Source organism: Cyprinodon tularosa, unplaced genomic scaffold, assembly GCF_016077235.1.
Source record: "Cyprinodon tularosa strain WSP-4 unplaced genomic scaffold, ASM1607723v1 ctg35, whole genome shotgun sequence".
In the NCBI taxonomy this organism is placed as follows: Eukaryota; Metazoa; Chordata; class Actinopteri; order Cyprinodontiformes; family Cyprinodontidae; genus Cyprinodon; species Cyprinodon tularosa.
In genome coordinates, this window is record NW_024039063.1 from 1,386,367 (window position 1) to 1,402,262 (window position 15,896).

The following is a 15,896-nucleotide window of genomic DNA, read 5'->3' on the forward strand; positions in this document are numbered from 1 at the left end:
TGCAGTAGACCAAAAGCCTGTTAATCAGCTTTCAATTAACATCAGCTGTGCTGGAGCAAGAAAATTTCTAAAACCTGCAGGACAGGGGGCCTCGAGGACCGAGGTTGGGGGTGCCTGTTCTACAGGGACATAAACAAAGCACAGTTAAAAAGTCACAAAGATAAGTTATTTCAAACTTTATCAGCACCTGCAAAGATGTTTTCTGACACCACTAAAATTTAAATGTAGGCATATGGACCTGTTGGATTGAAACTTCTCACACTAAAGTGTTTTGGAAAATGAACAAATTTTATTACATTTCCACAGCAACTATTATTGTACTTTTGGGGGATTTAATGAGACGGACAGAGTTAGTAGATGACTTGGAAGCTTCAAAAAGGTTTGTATTTTGTCAAACATTAACATGGATGCCACAGAACACACCAGACATGTCAGGGATAAGATTACTATAGTCGTTAACCTTTTGCGTGTGTGTTCTAACTACGATGGACTTAATTGTGTCTGTATCTGTCCTTCTTTAGTGTGTTTTGTAAATATCTTAATTGCCTGTGACATCAACCTGCCAGGTGGAATGCAGATGGAAATTAGCCAAAGGCTATAATCTGGCATACTTCCATTGTCTAATGTTCATTAATATGCATTAATATGCATATCCTCTATTTTCTTTTCTAAATGAATAAAATCTAAATAAAGATATAAAAAAAATATAAGGCAGCCTTAGTTTAAAGAAACAAACAAAACATAACTAGGCTTAAGCATTAACGAGTCCTATTCACTTAAATATCTGAAAAAGAAGGATTTTGAAACCAGCACACTTACTTAGGCTACGTTCACACTGCAGGCCTTCAAGCTCAATTACGATTTTTTTTTTGTTAAATCTGATTTTTTTTGCCTTGCCACTCACATTTCCAAATATATGAGACTTGTATGTCATCTCCTGTGTAAACTGCGTTCATACAGCGCAAATGTCCCGCATGCGCAGTAGAGGACGTAATGACATCACAATCCAGCATGCTCTGTGTTCACGGAAGTAAACATGAATGGTAATGCCAGAGACATTGGGACAGGGCAACTAATTGCACCTTATAATGGCCTTCATAGAAAAGTGGATCGAGGAAACCTATAGCTGAAAAAAGTATATAGAAATACATCTAAAGAAATTGGGATATTGCATAAATGTGGAGGCAGGATGGGTGTTCACAGAATCCTGTCGGGGTTCTGAGCTTTGTTTTTGGTTTATTTTTAGTTTCTTAGTAATTTTGTATCTTAGTAGTTGTTTTTCAACAGTGTTGTGTTCTTGAGTTACTCTCTGTTGCCCCCTTGTGCTTACTTCCTTTTTCTTACTTCTTCCCTTCTAGTTAGTTCTATCCACACCTGCTCCATATCAGCTCGTTAGCCCATCCTTTGTTCTGTTCCCCATATATACACAACCTCTGCAGTTCCTCATTGCTGGTTTCTTGTTGATATGTTGCTTCATTGCTTGCTCCCCATGTGTTGTTTCTCCCTGGTGTCTCCTGATTTTTGTTCTCTTAATTTTGTTCCTGGATTTTTGCCTCAATCGGCAGGGGAAATTTATTAAATCAGCAAAAACGAATCTCTGCATTTAGGTCCTCAAAAACCTCCACCAAACTTTGACAAATTCATGTTGGCTTAAAATCCAATGTGAAGTTTCCATTGTCATTTATAAGGTTAGATTAAGATACCAGAAATAAGTACTGGGCTTTCATGAGAAAAAACACCTATAAGAGGCAGCAAAACTTTAGACTGAAAGAGATATTTACTTTTCGACAGGCGAAATGTCGAACACCTGCACCCGCAACTGCAATGGAATACTTTTAGATTCAAACATATTAAATTTCAAAAGTGACTCATTAATCTGTGGACAGGCCTTCAAATTGCTTTTTATAGACACCTTTCATCTATTCCCCAAAATTCTCATTATAAAAAAGATGGGTCTTCCATTATTTCACTAGGTGGGGGTGAATACTTGCAGAAATGTATTAGCCTATATGTATTTAGGGAAAAAAACATGTTTAATATTCTACTTAACAATTAAACTCTTATTTATGTTACAACAAAGTAGTAAAAAGAGTAAAAATGCTTATTAATAATCTTTGCATGAGTCAGTTTTATTTAGTTTTTTTTTTTTTTTTACTGTACTCTTTCAATTTCACTGCCGTTTTAACAAGATGAGCAACCCACAATGTAAACCTTAAAGCACACTGACCTCGGTTTAACGTGACACAGTAGTTAAATGAAGTTATCAGACAGCGAAGAGCACAAGCCAAATATCCCTCCGTGATGTCACGGGTAAGTCTGCTGAAATCCAACACCACCAGCTGGTTTAGAGTTGTGATGGGGTGAATGCGGGTCCACTCGCATCGCTGCAAGTCGAGGCACATAGCTGAAACCAGCGCCTGAAGGAGAAGACGCACACAAGTCAGTCTCCTGTTGTGTCCACACTGGAGACATTCTCCGGATCCATCAAAGCAATCGTGCACAGATCTCTTGTCAAAGCGGCTTCTGATTTTTTTCCCCCCAGCTTGCTTGTTGAACTGCTGCGCGTCTTCACTTTTGGATAGAAACAGCCAGATTGTCCTGCGCGCCGCAGAGCGCACCAGATGTTTTACTTTCTGAAAAGGAAACATCTCACCAGTGTAGTGCAATGAAGAACTTCTGAGGTGGCAGCCACTCTCTGTCCACTGTAACGCTTCTTTTTTGGTCGTTGCCAGAGGGTTAGCCCATGTGCAGGCATCCCATTGAGTGCAATTCTATTTTCGCCCAGATCTCTGCTTCCTGGACAAATGCATACAAATGCATTTAGGAGCCCAACGGACAAGGAGTGGACACGTTTCCGCGGCTGCAACGTAAGTTGCAATAGACAGTCATGCATGTCTGTGTAAGCGTTAACTTAATTATTGTTCCATTGCCCAACAGTAAGAAGTTTCTGATTTAATTAGAATCTGGTCATTAATATAAGTATCATTATTAAATAAGCATTTTCTGCTCTATATTTGCCATCACCACATGATAACTGCACCCTTCTTGTATTAGCTGCACTTAAACTTTAAAATATTGCAAATATTTCCTCAGATAATATCTAATAATCGCCACCAGACGTCAATAATCAGTATATTTTGTCAGAAACTGTAGAGTTAAAACACAGATGCAATAACATGAATGAAGAATGAATGTCTAGGAAACACTGATGTATATTTAATATTTGTGTGTGTTTAGAGTTGAAAGATTTTACATTTGCCTACCTTAAATCTAGAATTCCTCTTTGGAGTGTATGTTTTTGAAATTAAACAGGTAGGTTTTCTACCACAGCATTACAACCACAGCTGCTTGAAATATCAGACCTATGCAAGAATTAGAAAGGTTTTATACAGTAGTGACATTTGTATCCTTTATTAAAGGTTGTCCAAAATGACTCTTCCAAATATCATCTAAAATAATATTAGATCCTCTCTGGGAAAAGCATTTTTTATGAGTGAAAATGAACAACCTGGGCTCATAGATGATTATTGTATTTCCTTGAAATCACAAAGCTGGTTAGTGTGAGTTCTTCCATTGTTAACTGGCTTGTGTGGCTATTAAAATCCCCCCTCTTTTGGAGGCAGGGATCCACCACTATTGGCTGGTAGGCTACATACAGCCTGACAGATTAGTCAAACACTTGCTGATGAGATGTTTGAATCAAAAAGGATAATTTATATTCATCTAGGCATAGTCTGTAACAGTTAATTTTTTTTATGTAGGGCTCTGTTGGCAAAGGTGCCTATTATCATTGGTTTTGGGCAAGAGGTGGGGCATTCATAATGAGATTTTATATGATAGACCAATGCCAATTAGCACGTATGTATGAATGGCAAGGTAAACTTTACAGGGTCTTAACATATTTTTACAAAACAACAAAGAAGAAAAAAAACTGCAGAAAATTGCTCTGTCTGGTTGTACTTTGCCATTTGTAGAATCAGTCAAGGAAATGCACTTTTAAAATGAACCTATTTGTAGAATAACTGAAGCTCAGTGCAACCTTTCAGACATTTCAACATCTTTTTCTGAATCTGACATTGTAGCATGGCATAGACAATTCTTGTTTGCAGTTTGAAGAACACCTGCTTGCTTCTAATGATTTCCTTTAGCTAACCACAGAGCGTTTGCGTTATAGGACTCATCCAATTACACTAGTTTTTTACTAGAATTGGATGGTGCCAATGATCTGCATTGGATGGTGCACATGATGTGAAATAACTATTTATAAACATTAAACCAAAGCCAAGACTAATGAGTAACGTTTGTTTTAAAAATGTAAGAAGTAGAAAGTACAGATATTGTGTGAAAATGTAATGAGTAGAAGTCAGAAGTAGGAAGAAGAATAAGTAATGGAGTAAAGTATAGATACCTAAAAAGTGTACTTAAGTACAGTAACAAAGTATTTGTACTTCATTACTTGATGCCTCTGTTGTTAAATAAGTACTAATCTATATATAATTATTTGGATTCGTTTCAATTAAGTATCCTTCCTGAAAACATTCTAAAATATTATTCTGTGACAAAAATGTGCCAGTCATCAAAACACTCTTCCTTTCTCTGATGTTCGTATCCGCCAATGATTTATGAGACACTGTGGGCATTGCTCACCAGGCATTTCAAGCTGTATTACCATCTGCAGTCCTTTTAGTGAACTGCATGTAATTTAACGGATTAGAAGGTTCAGAAGCCAGGCGATCTTAAAGCATCTTAAACAAATATTTAAATTTTGCAATAGTGTTTTAATTCATAATCGGCATAAACTATTATGACAACAGATGTATGTGTTGTTGGATATCCAGTGGTGCCATATTTTTCATTTCTAAGCAGCAGACTCAACAATTTCCATGAATGTGAAAATACACAACACCTCTTAGATTTTAATTGGTAATGAAAAATGTTCTTTCATTTTACAATTATGCACTGCTCTGTGGCGGTCTGCAAGTTTTACAATTCGAGGACCCATTTTTCCCCTCGATCCAGCTTACTAGAATGCATTTAGAACTGCAAATGTTATGTAATTGATTATTATATCTATAGCTAAAGTACTGTCCTACAATATCACCATTGTGGAACAATAAAGGGGTTTTCTATTCTATTCTAAAACCATTGCTTGGCTATTACTTATTTTTGCCAAACTTATAATGAGCCATTCTAGGAATTCATAACGGGGTTCCTCAGGTCTTAAGGTTCCTGCAACTTTTAGACACATCTTTCTTTAGACTTTTTTAAGAGTTATGAGTTTCACTTTATGAGATAATCAGTTGGAAAACCTAAGAATAGAGATATCTGTACATTAGGAAAGAGCTTCAAAGTATGATGGATGATAAAATGTACATTTCAGACACTATTCAGCCAGTTTTGTCCACACATTGTTTATAATTTCTATTTAATATGTTTTTAAAGTAACCTGCATGGTATTTTGAAAGATTTTCAACCTTTTTTTGCAGTGGGTTTACCCTCTACAGATTATTGTATCTCAGGATTTATTTCCATCTGTGTGACTTAGCCTATTCCAGTCTTCTGACCTCTGCAGCTCCTTCTGCAAATGGAAAGAAAGCAAACCAATAAACATCAATAGAAGTTTACTCACAGCTCTTTGTCTGTTCACTGTTTTGTGGACTAGGTCAATCTTTGCCTTGGTCTGCTTTGACCTTTTGAATCCAGCTAAGTGAATAATAAGAATGCAGTATGACATTCTGCTTCTTAGAATACAACCACATTCATTTTTGCATTAGCTGTCATTTTTGGGGGATTATAAATCCTTGCTGTTTCCCACTCTGGAGATGTGACAAGTATTCAGATTTTTTGGGGCTTTTTTTTTTATAAGAGGTGTCAAGCTCATTTATTTCTTTTCTTTCATATTCTAGTAATTTAGATCAGAAGTGAGGTACAGAAGCTGAAAAGCAGCCAAGCAGGAGAGGGATGCTGGCACAAGATTAGTTAGTTCCCTGTATCTTGGAAAGTGTGCAAAACATGCAAAGACAGAACACCCTATCAGCAGTAGTTGTAAATGGACTTGCTCTTTAGCTACTCTAGCACTTTAACAAAGAGTTCTGAATTTTTAATGTTAAAGCAGCCTCTTCTGATTCCTCTTCTATTCTAAGACATGGCATTTATTGGTTTTTAGTTCATTTTTGTTGAAGGAATGGTATTCATTTAGTTTTCAGTTCATTTTCAAGGTAAACTTATACCAGATTTTATTTTCTGATAAACTGGATGTTTATAACGTTATATATGATAAATGTTTATGAGCTAGATTAGTTTATGGCTCACTTTAACCAGGTTTTTACATTCTCTGTGTAAAAAGACACCTGGTCTTTTTTGTTACTGTCTTGACATTCAGTTTGATTTAAATTTGGCCACTAAGGGTTGATAAAAATCTGTATCATTATTAAATGTGAGAATAATAAAAAAAATATCTTTTTTTAATGGATGCTTTTTAAAACCTAACAAGTTTACATTAATCTCATGAGTGCCTGGTGCTCAAACTGTATGGCTTGAGTGACAGTTTGCTGGAACTGAGTCAGGTCTTGCAAATACTGTCTGTCTGTCTGTCTGTCTGTCATGGTTTTGGTTCTGTTTAAGTTTTCTCTTTGACTTATCATTATTTCCTTTCCATTTTGTGTCATTCAACTTATTTTTGATTGTATTTCAGTTCTTATGTATTTCTTGATTTCTTGTAAGCTCCCTGTTTCCCTCTTGTGTCAGTCTTCTTTCCCCTAGCTCCCTTCTAGATTCTTTTTTTCCACACCTGCTCCCAATGTGCTGATAGCCTGGTCTTTGTTTTATATCAAACAGTGACTGATGGTTTATTGTCATTTCTTTGCCCTTCTTGTGAGTCATCTTGGTTTTCAGTTTTTTTTTTTTTTTTTGTGGATTTAAGCATTTGCATTTTTGCTTCTGTTGTCACCTTTTAAATTAAATCTGCAAGAAACCACCTTCAGCTTCAGTCTCTGCATTTGGGTCCCCCTCTCAAACCTCCCCCCACACATAGTGGTATTTCCCTCAGTCAACAGAACTCTGTCTAGGACAAACTTGTTGTCTTACGTTTAGCAAGAGCTGGTAATCTGCTGCATTTTGCAGCCTTTGCTTTCTATACAAAATGAGAACAGGAAGGAAAATTTTGCATGTTTGTCTTAGTTCTTTAATTTTTGGGAGGGTTTGTAAAATGCCATATAACAAAAAGGTTAAAATTATTTTTACAACCTATTGTGCATGTTGAACTGCAAATAAATACAGTACTTTGCACAATTGTTTTGAAGCCACAAAATCAAGAGCTTAAATAAAAGATGGTATGAAAACATCGCGATCAGAATCAGATGGTTGGATGTCCCACACATTTCAAGAGAAAAGTATACTGTTAACAGTTTAATATACAGTTATTCCATTAGTTTTTCTTTATTTTTTCATTTTAATGTATGACTGTTATTGTATTTTTCTTGTCACTCAAGCTCACAGAAACACATGGATCTTTGTACACTGGAGGCAGTGATTTGCTTGTCAAATTGCAAGGGAGAATGTTGTAGAACTTATGCTGCTGTTTGCCGTCATGTAAAATACTTGCATGTGATTTACTGAGTAAAGAAAACCCACGGAAATTTGGAAAGTTCTATGGAAGTAAATATATTTTCATAAGGTTCCCTTTAGATTTGAATGGAGACATTTTACCCTCAGAGTTGTAAAACGATAGCTGGTTATAATGATTGTTATAACCTCTAAAATAAGTTGTTTCTGCTGATCTGACTGATTTAGTTGCAATTTGAAAAAAATAATTTTCAGCTTTATTGTGAAAATGATTTGACACTCTGTATGGTATTGTGAAGAGGTCTTAAGTCACTATTTATTCATTTACATTTACTTAAAGAACCAAAAAGTTAGAAATTTACCATAAAAAAAAAAACATTCACATTTTGTCAACCAGAGTGTAAGTAAAACTTCGTGTAAACATTCAGTCCCCTCCATATTGTCTTAGTCAAGTTTATCTCCTTTGAAATCCAGAGGTAGAAGATGTGACTGCTTTAGTGCAGCGTGAGCCAATTATATGAGAGCTCCTAGAGTTGCCAAAAAAGGGTGCAAAATTTGCTATTTCATGTTGACAATAGGGGCAGCAGCCTGCAAACATGGAAAACAGTAAGAGAAGTGGACCATCCATCCAAAGTACAACACTTTCTGTGGATGAATCATCTTCAGTTGCAGTCTTAAATTTGGCTGCACAATGTTCTTGTCTCTCCTGACTTGGCGACCTAAACAGCACTCTACCGAGGGGAGTAGGAAAAGGTTTTGCTATCTTTTTTGTGTGTTGTTCCATTTAGACACACTGTGGCATTATTACTTTTTACTTGTTTAAGGTTGGCTATAATCTTTTTCTTTTGGGTTTGTGAGTACAAAGTTAGTAACTGCCCTATACTGCCATACCTGAAAGCTTTAAGAATTTAGATGTTTGTGTTGCTTTTAGTCCTAAAATCCAACAGGGGATTATTCAATTAAACTGAGTGATAATTATTCAACTTGTGTGCAAAACAAACTTGGACTAAATCATCTTACAAAAAAAGCACTAGGTATAGAGAAAACAAACCATTTGTTATCAATTTGATGAGTTTTCTGCACTCGGTCACCACATTGATGATTTAAGCAACTGTTGTATATTTTGTTCATATTTACTCAAGTACTAGATTGCTTAAAGGGGTCATAGAATGATTATACAGGGTATTTGGTACTGATCCTTAAGGTATCTGAATAGGATGTGTAGCATTGGTTGGGCTGAAAATGGCATATTTGCATATAAACCCTAGAAAAGGTTTTCTTCCTTTTATGGTATGCTCATAAATATTTAGATGAGCTTTGGGCTGATTGGTTGGTTTACAACGAGCGCAGCTGCTGAGCAAAGACAGATCATAGCAACAAGCACTCACTCACTGAAACATCGAAATTGTTGATATGGTAGGGTGACCAGATGTCCTCCTTTTCTCGGACATGTCCTACTTTTCATACCTAAAAAAAATTCCTAGGGGAATTTCTAAATCGTCCGGGATTTAGTTTGACTACAGTGCAGCATGTAGTCGAAACACACCAGGCACTCGAAACCAAGCCATCAACTCCGGGGCTGCTCCGGGAACCCCAGCCGGACGGGGGCATTGAGCTAGTGGGGGACGGAGCAACCGAACCCGACCCGGTGACGGTAGCCTGGACACAGGCAGCCCGTGCTTCCCCTCACCTGCCGCCCCTTCGGCTGAGGACGGGCGACTCGTGGCTCTCTGGTGAGGTCCGGTCCAGTCAGTCGATACTACTTACCCCCCAACCCCCCCTCCTTTGGGCCAGTAAACATGTGGGCTGGTCTGTATGTTAATTTCGAGGCGTGACAAAAGTACAGGCCAGAACCAAATAAGGCAACATCCCGAGTTTACGTCAGTTCGGGGCTTCGTCTGGATTTGCCCGTTTTATGGTGGAAGTCTAGAATTGTGAGATTTGCAGAGAAAGGAGGTGTTGATGGGGTTTGAACTCCTCTGTATGTCCATTTCGCCCACTGAACTATCGTTATTAATCTATGACAATGTAAACTCGGTTTTGCATTCAATGACCCCTTTAAAATATTCATTAATTTACAAGTAAATTATTTTAGTCCAGATAAGATAAGATCAAAAATCCAATGACATACCTCCTAATGACTGCTCAGAAATCTCTTTTTTTTTTTTTTTTTTTTATATCTTGTGCAAGTCTTTCAGTTCTGCTGCTCTCAGCACAGTGAATAGGTTGGCTGGTGCAAAAATACGGACTGGAAATAAACCTGGCATGTACTTGTGTGTTAGCACTAAGGTTGTGTTGAAAACACAGACTGGATTTTTATCAGCATGGTATTTGTATATTTAAATAAGTGAAATGGAATAGAGTTTTAATGTCGGTCATTTTTATGTGTGAGAAATTGTGGATATGGAGTGAAAGCGCGTCAGGACAGTGTTATGTGTGAGTCTCACACACAATGGGTGAGAGTTGACAGTCCTGCATTAATATTCTCTGCATGACTCTCACCTGCACATTCAGATATACAAATATCAAATTTTTCACATCTACAGAGAAGACAGGCTTCTGTTTAAGATTTGCTGGTTGCATAAGAAAACTAGCTTTTATATGTTATATGAATAAATATTTTCACTGCAGTTCCCGTGTGTATATATGATACATTCCTAAAATATTTAAGGTTTCAAAAAATTTGGACAAAATATCCAAATCTGGCATCTTCCATGACACGTTTATCGTAAAAAATTGAAAAGAAAAACTTTGTTGTAGATTACTCAACACCCCTATTAGTTGCTGAATCAGCACTCTCTCTTGTATGCTGAATGAACATATACCCTTCTCAACCTGCCACAGAAAACATAGCTTCCAGTAAAATACTTTCTATCTCTGCATATCCTTTTTCTTCATTTCAACAGTTTGGAGTGTACTTCACTCTGCAGCACCAATACCAAATAGCACTCTTCTAAGTGCAACATACTGCTGACTATTAAATTATCATAGAGGAGCATAAGGTATAGTTTGTGACCATTTCTTTAATGGGTTCCACTGATCATTTAAGAGATCTTGGTTCAATGGAAATTTCTCTATGAATGTTAATATAGGTGACATGAAAAGGAATTAAAATAATTAGAAAATTAATAGGATTTAAATGTTTCGTAAAAAAATATTTAAAGATGGTTGGCCTATATTGGAACATTACCCACATTGATATTTGTGTGTATCTAAATCTTTATACCATGAATGCTTTTTCTATCTTGGTTTCCATCAAGTTATAAATCTTTTTGTTCTTTCCAATAGAGTTGCAGATTTAACAATAGGTGCTTTGTACTTTCTTAGAACTGTTTTTTTTTTTCTTGGAAAGCCTTGTCCTTGTCAGTGGGATATATAAGGAGTCACATGTTTAATATATTACAGGAGGTAAAAAGGTCACTTGAACAACAGTCCTGATGGAGAATCCCACTATTTTTTCATGGCAATATATCTTATTAACATAATTGTTTCCCTCACTAGGTGGAACTTTCTCCTGCTCCTGTCAGTATGTTCAGCAGTATCTGCAAAAAACAACTACTCTGCTCAAGGTAAATAGCAACACCTCAGTACCGTATGTGTCATCCTGTGACATATAGAAGACATGTTTAGTTTGTGTGTTCCTTTTAAATAATTTGTATCATTACTATTTATACAAATTTGATTGTATTTGAATGAAAAGACATTCATTGCTAGGATTGGGCATTTAGTTTTGCAAAAAAAAAATTGATTTATACAGGTTTTTTTGACATTTATTTTAGTAACATCTATTCACAGTGTGTACTGCTCCCCTCACTGAATGACTAGAATGCCCCAAGGGTGCAGAATTTTCCCTCTTGCATTGTCATTCACCCACATACTGTATTTACTGTAAATCTCACAAGCCAAGCAAGAAAACTCAATCCATTGTAATACATGGAAGAGGATTGCACACAAGCTTAAGAGGCAGCTTCTCTTAAAGTACAAAAGTATTAAATTGCAAAACGTAAAGTACACCCATGCATATATACAGGTTAAGTTGAGCACTAAAAATATTTCTTTAAACATTCTGGAATTAATTTGGATGTTTTTACTGTGCATACACTATTGAAATTAACAAAATAAGAACTAAAAAATGATGATCTCCCTGAAATATGATAATTTTAATTTTACTGAGCACTAGCAAGTGCGCAGTATTCTAATTTCTAAATTTCAGCGCTCCTGAATTCAGCTTTATTTTTTAGACTAACAGTAAGAGTATACAGGTAAAAATTATTTTAGTAAGGATTTTAGCTCTACATTGAGAAAATATCAAAACAAAATAAGTCAGCTTGGACTTTAGAGAAAGGGGTTGTCAATACTCACAAAGGAGCAAGTTCAACTAAAGTTTTTACTATATTGACAAATGTCAAGATGTGGAAAATGTTTTTTTTTAGAGCTGAAGCACAGAACGAGCCAGGCAAAGATTGGAAGCACTCTGAAGACCTTGTAAAGAAGACTTGTGACAGAGGTTTTTAGGAAACCCCAAACATCACTAAGAAATGATTCAAGCGAGTCAGAAGTATCCTAACTAAAGACAGTTATTACACTCTATTACTTTTATGTTGCCAATTACCCTCAAAAATACATCACAACTTGGGAAAACTTTCTAGAGGAGATGGAAGTGAAAGTTACTGATTGACCTATAAAAAGTCCTGACTTGTCTCCAATTGAAAATCTGTGGGAATTATAAATATAAGTGCATGCCAGAAAGCCATCAAATAAGAAGGAGTCTGAACGTTTTGCCAAAGAAGTATTGGCTGGGATTCTTCAGGAGAAATGTCATAGGCCTGTTGAACACTACAACAAACTATTTTTATCCAGCAAAATCATCAACAAATAACTAAAACTATTATGGTACTGAAAATGTTCCTCTTGGTCTATCCACATTTCCTCATGCTATATTTTACTTTGTTCCAATTGTGTCTCAAAAACCCCAACAGCACTCAAAGACTCTTGTTATATCAATGGCATCATGTTTGATTTATTTGTTGTTACACATGTTGGCAAGTTTTATAGAATAATATTCTAATCAGTGATATTGTGTTTGAAAAAGATACTTTTTTTTTTTTAGAAAATTCAGTTTGAGATCTGCGTGCTATTCTCTACTCCATGCCAAAAGTGAGCAGCAGACCTGTCATTATGTAATGTTTTTGGGCTTTTGCCAAGCTGTGTCTCAACTTGACCAAATGCAGCATAAATTCTCCCTACATGTGAAGGCGAAAAAGAATGACAAGGCCTTTTTATATAAAGACCTGGTTGCAGATTGTTTTGATAAACTTTAAAAGCCAGTTCTCCGAAACCTTGTTCTGCCTCATGCATTTTTAATTATTTCTATCCATCTGGACTGCAGCTGCATTTATCTTTTAGAGTGAAAAAAAAACAGAGAGTACATCATGAGTGTCTCTGGGAACCTTTATTAATAGCACTGTGTTTAATCAGCTTTCAGATATGTAAAAAAGACATGTCCTAGGCAGAGCTCCCAAATTTCATGTTAACAAAAAGTTGTTAAATATATTTAAACTATTACTATTAGGAGAATAAGAAGACAATCCCCAAAAATCAGACATGGACCTGTAGTCTATTGTCAATGTTTTATAACCTTAATTAGAAATATCACAGTTTTGGCATATCACAGTTTTTATAGAATAATTAAGATGATCTCAGTGATTTATTGAAAACACAAAAAAAAAAAAAACAAATCTAAATTTATTTCTATATGGGCAAATTAAACATGGTGAGTAGTAAATAGAATTTTTTATTTTTTTTAATCTAATGCATAGTATGGAAAAATATATCACATAACTACCCACAAAATATTGGTTTCATCTCAGTACTGAGAATAGTAACCCTTTCTTCATGCACTTTGTAGAGTAGCTTAATTTTATATTAACAGATAATATTTGACTGCTTAATGCAGATGCTTATGTACAACATAACATTAAACTTATGCACCATGATAAGTATGATGCAACTCAATTTATTTCAATGCTATTGTCCATTTTTTTTTAGTCTAACAGGATGTATGTAGCTACTATAATAGGCCTGTTTTTTGATTCCAAGGGAAGAAGAGAAAAGTCTGGACACCGTAATTTCTATGCTATGAACTGAATTAATTTTAGAAATAGTATTAAATCATAACATTGTAAAACATTGCTGTTCCTTTTAAAATACCATTTTAGTTTCATGGATTCTTTTTAAGGTGCTTAACCCGCAAAGAAATGTCTGATACTGAGTAGCTTTAAGACCATTTGATATAAAAATAGTGACTAAGCCATAGCATGTAAATCTGACCAATTTCCCCTATTTTCGACAGGAGTGGATATTCTTTATCAGCTGGGACTTACAAATCAAAGCAGAACAGACATTTCCAGCAATGGGACAGCGTCGCCGCATACAACTTCCACCAATGGTCCCCAACCTTTGAATATCCCAGTTCCTGGATATGGGGTGGTTTTCAATGCAACATCCCTCTATGAGATCCCAGCAAATAGTCTGTTCCATTCAGACTTTGGAGTTGAGTTTTCTTTTGTGATTAGCCTAAGCTCCTGGCGAGCCAACAATGCTTTTGTTTTTAGTGTCAAAGATAGCAGGGACAGACTCCGTTTTGGCATTCAGCTGCTTTCACGGAAGGTAGTAGTCTACACTGCAGAGAAATCCACAAGCTACTTCAACCATAAGTGGAAGGATGGACAGCAGCATGCTTTTGCTGTTGGTGTCCGAGCGCAGTCAGTGTCCTTCTATGAGGACTGTGGAGCAGTTCAGCAACGAGAGCAGACTTTGGGGAGGTCTCAGAGACTGGGAGAATCTGGGAATCTCTTCACATTGGGTAGGATGAACTCAAAGGCAGTTCCATTTATTGGTAAAGTCTGCCAGTTAGACATCTACCCTTCAGCTCAAGCTGCCGCAAACTATTGCAACTACCTTAAAAAACAGTGCCGGCTGGCCGACACTTATCGATCGTCTTTTCTGGGTTCTGGTTTGGATTTAGAAGCTAATGACAGCCCATCTAACCCTTCAACAATGCCCCCTGTAGGAGTACTAGCTACCCATCAACAACTTTCCAACAAAGTTCCAACAACAGACCAATTGTTGCCAAGTAATCAAGTTAACATACAGTCTTCAACTCTGAGCCCAAGAACAGAGCTATATCCAAGGAAACAAGACCACATTTTCACACTGAAACCTTCAACCTCCCCGTCCACGTTTTTGTTTGAGCCTAACAGCCTAACACAAGCAACACTAAGTAGACAAGCACAGGGCCTCACCCACAGTAGAACATTCAGTACAACAAAAATGGAGTTCGCCAAAGAAAGTGAACCCAAGGCAGATACGGATCACACAGAGATAAGTACAAAGGAAGGGAGAAACTCTAAAAATCTACATGTAGAAGATTTTACAGCCCTTACATCTCCAATTATGCAAACCCAAGCAATAGAAGGACTCCGGAACAACTTTAGGCACTCTGATCTCGGGCCTCAACAGACTCACCGAATTCTACAGTCTCATCCAAAAGTCAATGGTACCACTTTGTACAGGGAACACCAGGTGGACTCTTCAGAACATCATGGTCTGGACGGCAGCTACGAAGACCAGGACTATGGAGGATATGATTATGGATTTGAGGAGCCAGAAATATTTTATGAGTATGAAGATGGTTTGAATGGTCCCAAAGGAGAGCCAGGCCCTCCGGTAAGTGATTGATGTATGACTTATAATTTGTACGACCCTGCAGAGCTTGTTTTTTTCTATGCAAAAGGCCATAAAATCTAAGTTAATTTGAGGCCTTCCAGTGCTTATTGTAATATAGCTTTTTAGAATATGCACTGGATACATTGAATATTCTAATTTACCATGGTGTTGTAATTGAAAAGTTTGGTTAATGAAGACAATAGCCTTGCCCTTAATATTTTTTACTTAGGATGCACTATCATGGTGGAGGAGTCTGCTTTTATACTAAATTTAGCACCTTATTGAATAGAAAACTTAGCTATACTTATATTTATAAGTACCTTCAGAATAAAGTTCTTGAAATTACAAATAGTTTACTACAGTGCCATGCAGCTTAGTGGCTATTGGACAACTACCATGCTATTGATTTACTTTAATTTAAATCATTCAATCATTTCAAATAGTTTTAGTAGGGTTGAGCATAACTCTTATGGAGCCCCGACAAAATTATCAATTTGACACTCTAGAGAAGGGGTCACCGACCAAATTTACCTCAATTGGTCATATGAAGTTCACCTGTACTGTCCATTGAGGTTCACTTAAACTTCATGTAAATTCAGTATTTT

At 36.4% G+C, this 15,896-nt stretch overlaps 1 protein-coding gene across 1 annotated transcript in view; it reads left to right on the forward strand.

Annotated features, from left to right (window-relative positions):
* The first annotated feature begins 2,362 nt into the window (after nt 1–2,362).
* LOC119789880 (collagen alpha-1(XXIV) chain) overlaps nt 2,363–15,896 on the forward strand; it is a 110,305-nt gene continuing 96,771 nt past the window's right edge. The window contains exons 1-3 of the mRNA XM_038295067.1: nt 2,363–2,867; nt 11,065–11,132; nt 13,916–15,291. Of these exons, the coding sequence (XP_038150995.1) occupies nt 2,815–2,867; nt 11,065–11,132; nt 13,916–15,291 (1,497 nt within the window). The 5' untranslated portion in view covers nt 2,363–2,814. The remainder of the gene's footprint in view (nt 2,868–11,064; nt 11,133–13,915; nt 15,292–15,896) is intronic.